The sequence below is a fragment of the Cetorhinus maximus genome, chromosome 35 (genome assembly GCF_964194155.1).
Source record: "Cetorhinus maximus chromosome 35, sCetMax3.hap1.1, whole genome shotgun sequence".
Taxonomy (NCBI): domain Eukaryota; kingdom Metazoa; phylum Chordata; class Chondrichthyes; order Lamniformes; family Cetorhinidae; genus Cetorhinus; species Cetorhinus maximus.
Genome location: NC_135913.1, coordinates 6,679,334 through 6,688,336, shown reverse-complemented (window position 1 = coordinate 6,688,336; position 9,003 = coordinate 6,679,334). Strand labels below are relative to the sequence as shown.

The following is a 9,003-nucleotide window of genomic DNA, read 5'->3' as shown; positions in this document are numbered from 1 at the left end:
GCTAGTAACACACCAACTCTGGATCAATGCTCTGTTTCATTGCTATTACCATTCCCAATCTCTTTGCCTTTTGTTCCCTGGCATATTTTTCATTTAATTTCGCCCGCTCTTGAACTTATCTGTAACCTCCTATTTTGCTCCTCCTGACCCTGCCCTTTTTTTCAACAGTACAAAAACCCATCACATTTCTCCGTCTTCAGTTCCGGAGAAGAGTCACATTGGACTCCAAACGTTAACTCTGTTTTTCTCTCTCCAAAGATTCTTCCAGACCTGTTGAGTTTTTATCCCACCTTTAATATTATAGAAACCTTCGGAGAAATGGTTCGTGACACATTTTCAACAGCTCCCTAGAGCAGGGTCAGGAGGTGAAGACGGATTGGACACGAATTCAATCCTTGCATCTTCACTTTGGCTCTGGTTACAAGAAAGCGATGGGCGTTAGAACCCGGGCTGAACCTCAAATCAAGGCCCTATCGAAAGTCCCAGACTCAGATAAGGCAGAACTCTAGACCCTTTTCTTCTTGCCCCGCCCACCCCCCGTCTTGTTTAAAAACTGTTACATCTCGAAGTATTCGCAATTCGGAAACCTTAACACTCTTTACCTCTCCACTGCACCTCAACAGGTTTGGATTATAAGCACTTAATGAAGCATGCCTCATATCTCTGACCTATTTTGTGTCAGACTCATATTCAACAATCTATTTCTTGATGCAGTAATATGGAAATTAATTCCAAACATCCGGTATTTATCGATCAACCAACATCTCACATTGCTGCTCGTGGAAACTGTCTGCACACACACACACACGCACACACTGACTGCCACGTGTCCTATACCGCAACAATATTTAATTGAATGTGAAGAGGTGAGGCTGTCTTGTCGCGGTGAAAGACGTTTTCCTATGTGTGACGTTAGATTCTGTCAAACATGCCATTGCTTTTTCTGGCTCTTACAGTTTAGCATCGTGAATCTTTCTAAAGAGCTATCCCAAACTTTTCGTTGGAACTTTTATAGGAAGCTCGAAGTTACGAGAAAGGAAGTGGAGAACGTGGAAACTGTACACCAGCTGGGGCCAGGCGAAAACCCGACTTCCGTAGCAAGAGGCTGAGACGCTGAGCGCCGCAATAGCTCCAACAGCGGAGAGAGTGAGAGGGAGGGAAAGTGTAAAGTCTAAACCAACACAAAGACTCACCAGAAAGGAAATCATCGCGCCTGAAATTTTGGAAGTTTATTCAAATCCCTTGGAAAGAAATGTCTCTTTTCTAAGTCCGCAAATTCTCTACTTATACACCAGAATAAGAATTATATGTGGAAATCCGATTACATAGTAAAAGAAAAACACGCTTGGAAAAGCAATGAGGATGTTAAATCGCTGTGTTGCTAGGTGGCCGATGCTGTGTGCACTATCTGTGATCTTTCTTTGTGGATATTTTTTCCAGAGAAATAATCTGTTGTTAAAATATTGGAAGCCTGTTCAACTAAAACCACGTCACGCTGCACAGTATGAGTTCCTTGACCTGTCAGAAGAGAACTCCAGTTGTTCGGAGATAATTAGTGGTGATTCAGAAGCCATTGAAAAGGCTCTTTTAAAGTCGATCACAGTCGAACACAAACACAAAGTCTTCACTGAAATCGATTATTTAGTAATGACCCGAGACTGCGATTCTTTTGTTAAAAAACGAAAATACATCACTTTCCCATTGAGTACCGAGGAACGCGATTTCCCTCTGGCCTATTCTATGGTGATCCATACTAACATTGAGATGTTCGAGAGGCTGCTAAGAAGCATTTATGCTCCACAGAATGTATACTGTGTCCACGTGGACAGGAAGTCTCCAAATCCATTTCACTCGGCAGTCCAGGCCATCGCTTCCTGTTTCAGTAATGTCTTCATTGCAGGAAAATTAGAATCGGTGACATACGCCTCATGGTCCAGAGTTCAGGCTGACCTGAACTGTATGGAAGAGCTGCTGCAGAGCCCTGTCCCGTGGAAATACCTCATCAATGTTTGTGGGCAAGACTTTCCGACGAAAACCAATTGGGAGATAGTCAAAAGTCTCATGGTCAAGAACGGCTCAAATGTTATAGAGTCAGACTTTCCGCCAACATTCAAGAAGGTAAATAGGCCACCTTCGTGCCCCGAAGAAGTCATGCGGACACGAAACGTTAACTCTGCTTCTCTCTCTCCACAAATGCTGCCAGACCTGATGAGCATTTGCAGCAGTTTCGCATTTTATCTTCCCATTCAGTTTACCTGCATTACTATTTATTCCTCTCTGATGGGTGACTCCTCATGTTTGTAGATTGATGGTTTTCTCCTCAGTGGGTTTGCATGTTTGAACAAAGCACGTAGTAAAAGCTGGACCTTCCACCGCAGCGGGAGCATTTTCATCACTAGTTCTTGGAATGTGAGTCCTGCTAGCAAAGCCAGGATTTATTCCCCAACCCGAATTACCCTAGGTAGTGCGTCACTGCCTTCTTGAACGGCGGGATTAAATTTGGTGTAGGTGCACTTACAGAGCGACTAGGGAGGGAACGGCAGTATAGTTCCAATTCAGGATGGTGTATGACTTGGAATAGAACTTGGGTTAATAGCGCTTCATGAGACTGCTGCCTTTGTCCTTCAGGTGTTAGAGGTTTAAGGCTCGGAAGTTTCTGTGCAAGGAACCTTGCCGAGCTGCTGTAGTGAATCTTATAGGTAGTACACACGGCTTCAGTATGCCAGTGAAGGGAGTGAATGTTTAATGTGGCAGAAAGAATGCTGATCAAACGGTTTGCGGCGTCGAACTTCTTAAGTATTATTGGAGCTGCACTCGCAAAGGAAAGTTGAGAGGATTCTGCCAGACTCCTGACCTGTGCCTTGAACAGGGTTTAGGAAGTCAGGAAGTGCACCCCAGCAAAATTTCCAGCCTCTGACCTGCTCTTGTAGCCTCATCATTTCTATGGCTGACCCAGTTAAACTCCAGGTCAATGGTAAATCCCAAGCTGTTAATGATGGGCATTCAGTAATAATAAGCTGCTAAATATAAAGGGGAGATATTTGGGTTCTCTCTTGTTGGAAATGGTCATGGCTTAGCACTTGTGTGGCATGAATATTAATTGCCACTTACTAGCCCAAGCTTTAATGTTGTCTCGGTCTTTGTGCACGCAGGCATGGACTGCTTCAGTATCTGAAGAATGGCGAATAATTAGGAACATTGCACAATCATTAGCAGAAATCCAAATTTCTGACCTTATGTTCGAGGGACGTTCATTGATGAAGCAGCTGAAGGTGGTTGGGCCTTCTGTCCCAGTTGGGTAGCGATGCCTTACATACGAGCATACGAAGAAGGAGCAGAAGTAGGCCATTCAGTCCCTCGAGCCTGCTCCGCCATTTAACAATATCATGGCTGATTTGATGCCCTGGTACTGAAATAATTGGACTCCAGCAACCACAATGATTTTAACTTGTGCAAAGTATGCTTCCAATTAGCGGAGAGCTTCTCCCCTGATTGCCATTTACTTCAGTTTAGCTTGGGCTCCTTGATGCCACACTTGATGTCAAGGGCAGTTGCTCTCACCTCACCTATGGAATGATTCTCTCTTGTCCATAATTATACCAGAACTGTAGTGAGGACTGAAGCTGACTGACCCAAATGGAACCCAAACTGAGCATTGATGAGTTGATCTCGGCATCGGGTTGCTGAATAAATACCAATTCATCACATTGTCGACAACTCCTTCGACCACTTTGTTGATTCAGAGGACCCCGATGAGGCAGTAATTTTCCGGGTTGATTTTGTCCTGTTTTTTCTAGACAGGCCATACCTAGGCAATTTTCCGCATTGTTGGGTAGACGTCAGTGTTGTAGCTGTACATGAACAGCTTACCTGGCGCACGTGTCTTTAGTATTACAGCCGAGATGTGGGAGGACTCACGGTCTTTGCTATATCTATTTAATCAAAAGGAATTGAATGGATATTTGAATATTTAGGAGTTGCTCATCATCACAGTACAGCACCATGATACGGAGAACACAAGGATTGTGAAACTATCACATTCAATTGATTTCAAATCTTCTGCTGCACCGCCTCGGAATTAATCCCGCTTAAAAACAGAACATGGTGCAAACTCAACAGGTCTGGCAGCATCTGTGGATAGACTTAGACGGCTTCTCGCACCTAAGGACACATGATGCAGGCCAAAGCACACGATTTAGCTGTTTTCCGTAGCCTTGTTCTGATGGAATAGGTCGCTAGCTGAGCTGAGGCTGTCAAACATGGCCGACCAGGAGTCTTTCACACGCTCGCCGCCTGCTGCAGATGGATGGATTTGCAGATTGGCAAACTGCCTGTTGAAGCCACGTTATGAAAGCATATCCCATGGCTATGGAGCGGTTTCGAACCAGTTGTTCCGAGCCAGCGTCCCGCTGCCCACTGCGCCACCGCGTCACCACATCCCTCCTGAGGAGAGAGAAAACGTTTCAGGTCTGTGAACTTTCTTTAGAACTTGGGAACGTTAGAGAAATAATAGATTTTGAGCGAGTCAGACATCGGTGGTAGAGCGGAGGGCACTAAATGAAATAAAGGTTTCACGGCAAAAGGCCAAAGGGACTGACAATTTGGACAAGTAAAGAAACAAATGATGCGCCTAGTGGAGCTGTGAATGACAGGATCCTGAATAGCTGCTGTCCGAAAGCAAAAACAACAACAACCCGGGAAACCAGAGAAATGAAGGAGTGAAATCACGGAATGTTTTTCGGAATGAATAGAAGTAAATGAGGGCAGACGTTCCCACCTACAATTGTTGAACTCAGTGTTGGCTCCAAAAGGTTGTAGAGTGCCCAGTCAAAAGATGAAGTGTTGTTCTTGGAACTTGCATTGAAATTTTTTGGAGCAATGCATCAGGCGAAGGACAGAAAGGTCAGAGTGTGAACAAGGCGGAAAATTGAAATAATCAGCGACAGGGAACTCAGGATCATGCTTACGGACTGAACGGAGGTGTTCTACAAAGTTGTCATCCTATATGTAATTGGTCTCCCGGTGTAAATCTCGGATCCATGTGGGTGCCTGTAAGCAACACGTTTTATTTGGGGGAAGCCAGTGGAAGTGAGGAGAAATTGTTCAATGTGGGAATAAGTCCAGTCATGAAGAGGTTGGTGGTGCTGGATGGAGATTGGTTGGTGGTGCTGGATGGAGATTGATTGGGCCTCAATTCAAGGAAGAAGTGACAAAACTCGCAGAACACCCTCGTGCGGGATGGAGGTGTAGAGGGGATTGGAAAGTCATCCTGTTGACTTGAATCTCGAGTTATTTTATCTTTTGCTTGAAGGAATACATTTGAAATGTCTTGGCATGCGAATGAGAATAGAATGGTGACTTATTAAGGTTTGGTCTTCTTGCCAGACATCTGAAGGCATGGCAGATGATTGTTTACTGTTTATTGCATTGTTTTCAAGCCTTTACATACTTTCCTTTCAGGCCATAGTAAGTAACCAACCTGAACTTTTGTTAATTAAGGAGGGCCAGCACTAATTTTTATAAGGCAGATTGTGTTTGACTAATCTAATTGGTTTTTTAGTTGGTAGAGTGATAGATAAGACTGATATCAAGGGAACACTGTCTAAGTGGACTTTAAGAAATCGTTTGACAAGGTGCCAGAAGGCTGGTTAATAAAACTGAGGCTTATGAAATAAGAGGGCCAGTGTACAGTTGGATACAAAAGGAGGCCCAAATGGCTTTAAACACAAAACACAAGGAGGATGGTAGACAGCGGCGTTCCCCAAGGTTAGGACCACGATTCATTTTGATCTTGGAATACGGAGTAAAATTTCCATATTTCCCTACGCTGCCAATCTTGGAGGAATGGCAAATAGTGATGACAATACGAATTGCCTTCAACAGGACAGAGAAAGGCAAGTAGAATGGATAGATAAATGGCAGATGGAATTCAATGTAGAGAAGTGTGAAGTGATATATTTTAGCAGAAACAAATGGAGAGAGGCAATATGGATGTAATAGCAAAATTACCAGGTGTGCAGGAATAGAGGGACCTCGGGGTGCATGTACATCGATCTTTGAAGGTGGGCGGACATATTGAGGGTGTGGTTAACAAAGAATATGGGATCTTGGACTTCATAAATAGAGGCATTGAGTACGAAATCAGAGAAGTGATGCTGAACCTTTACAAAGTTGTGGGTATAACTCAACTAAAGTATTGTGTCAAGGACTGATCACCACACTTTAAGAAAGATGTGAAATCCTTGAGAGGGTGTGGAGGAGATTTACCAGAATGGTTCCAGGGATGGGGGTGTGGTGCAATCATTGCAAAGTTCTGTTCAGTAGGCTGGAGTTGTTCTCCATGGAGCAAAGGAGATTGAGGAGAGATTTAATCGAGGTATACAGGATTATGGCAGCCTTAGATAATGTAGATAAAGAAAGACTCTTCCCATTAGCTGAATGTATAAGGGCTATGGACACAGATTTAAGATATTGGTCAAGGAATGCAGGGGAATGAGGAAGAACTTTTTAAAACAGCGAATGGTACTGACCTGGAATACACTGTACACCAGGGTGGTGGATTCGGAATCAATTAATGGTTTTAAAAGAAAATTGAATGGGCACTTGAAAAAATAAACTTGAAGAGTTTTGGAAGCCGAGTAGGGTAGTGGGAGTGATGACATTGCTCTGCAATGCTGAGCTGGAATGGACTCAATGAGTCGAATAGCCTCCTTGTATCACATAAATGACTCAATGTCTCTATGAACGATGAGGTTTGCATCTTCTGCATTTTTGAGCTTTAATTGGCTATTCATAGCAGCGCATTTCTGATAGACCTCCTCGTTTGAGCCATCTGCCAACCTGAATTTTACACACAAAATCCATAAAAGCAAAAGCAAATAAAGGCTAAAGTAAAAAAAATATATAAAAATAAAGTCCACAAAGTAAAAGGAAGAAAAAAGCATAAAGATTGTTTCCAGGAATGAGAGATGTTAGCTACAAGGTTAAGCCTAAGAAGTTGAGGTTGGAACAAAGAAGATTGAAGGGAAATTTGATAGAAGTGTACAAGATTATGACAAAGTTGGATGAGGTAGACAAAGGTAAGCGGGTCACTTTCGTTGATGGCACAAGGGCTAGAGGACGCATATTTAAAGCTTTGCGCGGTGATGCACAGGGGATGTGAGGAAGGACTTTTTAACACATTGAGTGCAATGATTTGGAGTTCCCTGCCTATGAGGATTGTGGATAACGTGCGGTAATAGGAATGACTGGGCTGCTCTACAGAGAGCTGGCATGGATTCGATGTGCCAAATGGTCCCCTTCTCTACTGTTATGTCTCTATGTCTATTTGGAACATAGGAGCAGGCGTAGGTCATTTGGCCCTTCGAGCTTGCTCCACCATTCAATAAAATCATGGCTGATCTGACCGTGGCCTCAGCTCCACTTTCGTATCTGTTCTTCATAACCCTTGACTCCCTTGCCTAACAACAATCTGTCCCATTGAGATAATAACACTCATTGTTACTTCTGCTGGCAGTGAGTGTTGGGAAAATGAAGGTTAAGATATATAATAAAAATTATATTTCTTTTGTTGGCTTTCAGAAACGGTGGCAATTTCACTATGATACCCATGGGATTGTGACCTTAACAAATCAACGGAAGAAACCTCCTCCCATAAGCAGCTCCATGTTTGTGGGCAGCGCATACTTTATGGTTACCAGAGCATTTGTGAGTAATTTATTCATGACCGCAAAAATCCAGGCATTTTTCAACTGGTCCAAGGACACTTACAGCCCTGATGAACACACCTGGGCAACCCTGCAGAGAATGCCTGAGGTACCCGGCTCCATACCATATACCCCTGGGCACCGCAGTGGGCATCCAAGAGTTATTGCTCGAACAGTGAAGTGGTCTACTGAGGCTGGTGATATGGCGAAAGGAGCCTTATATCCTCCTTGTACAGGAAGGTACCGTCATATGATTTGTATATATGGGGCTGGAGATCTCCACTGGATTGTCCAACAGAAACCTTGGTTTGCTAACAAGTTTGCTCCTGAAGTGGACAACACAGCTGTGCAATGTATGGAAAAATATCTTCGACAGAGAATGATTCATGCAACAGGAAGTTCAGAGCAAATGGGGGAAACATAGGAAACAAGCAGAAGGCAATGGTGATTGCATAAAGATTGCAGGTTGGAGCATATAAGCAAGGAGCAGGAGTAGGCCATTCGGCCCCTCGAGCCTGCTCCGCCATTTAATAAGACCATGGCTGATAGTAACACCAAATCTGCATCCCGCCTACACCCGATAACCTATCACCTCTTTGCTTACCAAGAATCTATCTGCCTCTGCCTTAAAAAGATTCAGAATCTGCTTCCACCACCTTTTCAGGAAGAGAGTTCCAAAGACTCACAACCCTCTGAGAGAAAACAAATGCATCTCATCTCCGTTTCAAATGGACGACTCCTTATTTCTTAAACAGTGACCCTTAGTTCTAGCTTCTTCCACAAGAGGAAACATCCTCTCCACATCCACCCTTTCAAGCCCCCTCAGGATCTTATATGTTTCAAACAAATGATCTCTTACACTTCTAAACTTCAGCGGAAAGAAGCCTAGCCTGTCCAACCTTTCCTCCGCCCATTCCAGGTATTAGTCTGGTAAACATTCTCTGAAGTGCTTCCAACGCATTTACATCCTTCTTTAAATAAGATAACCAATACTGTACACAGTAATCCAGATGTGGTCTCACTAGTGCTCTATAACTGAAGTATAACCTCCATGCTTTTGTATTTAATTCCTCTCGCAGAAATGATAACATTCTATTAGCTTTCCCCCTTGCTGTACCTGCACACAAACCTTTTAAGACACCAAAGATCCCTCTGCATCTCAGAACTCTGCAATCACTCACCATTTAGATAATATGCCTCTTTTATTTTTCCTGCCAAAATAGACAATTTCACATTTCCCACATCATACTCCTTTTGCCAAATCTCTGCCCACTCATTAACCCATCAATATCTTTTT

General features: G+C 43.5%; 1 protein-coding gene across 1 annotated transcript; it reads left to right on the top strand.

Moving 5' to 3' along the window:
• Positions 1-1,647: 1,647 nt before the first annotated feature.
• Positions 1,648-8,130, top strand: LOC144672000 (beta-1,3-galactosyl-O-glycosyl-glycoprotein beta-1,6-N-acetylglucosaminyltransferase 3-like). Its single transcript, XM_078533935.1, has 2 exons — positions 1,648-2,118; positions 7,582-8,130. The coding sequence occupies exons 1-2, from the start codon at positions 1,648-1,650 to the stop codon at positions 8,128-8,130; spliced, it is 1,020 nt and encodes a 339-aa protein (XP_078390061.1).
• Positions 8,131-9,003: the final 873 nt, after the last annotated feature.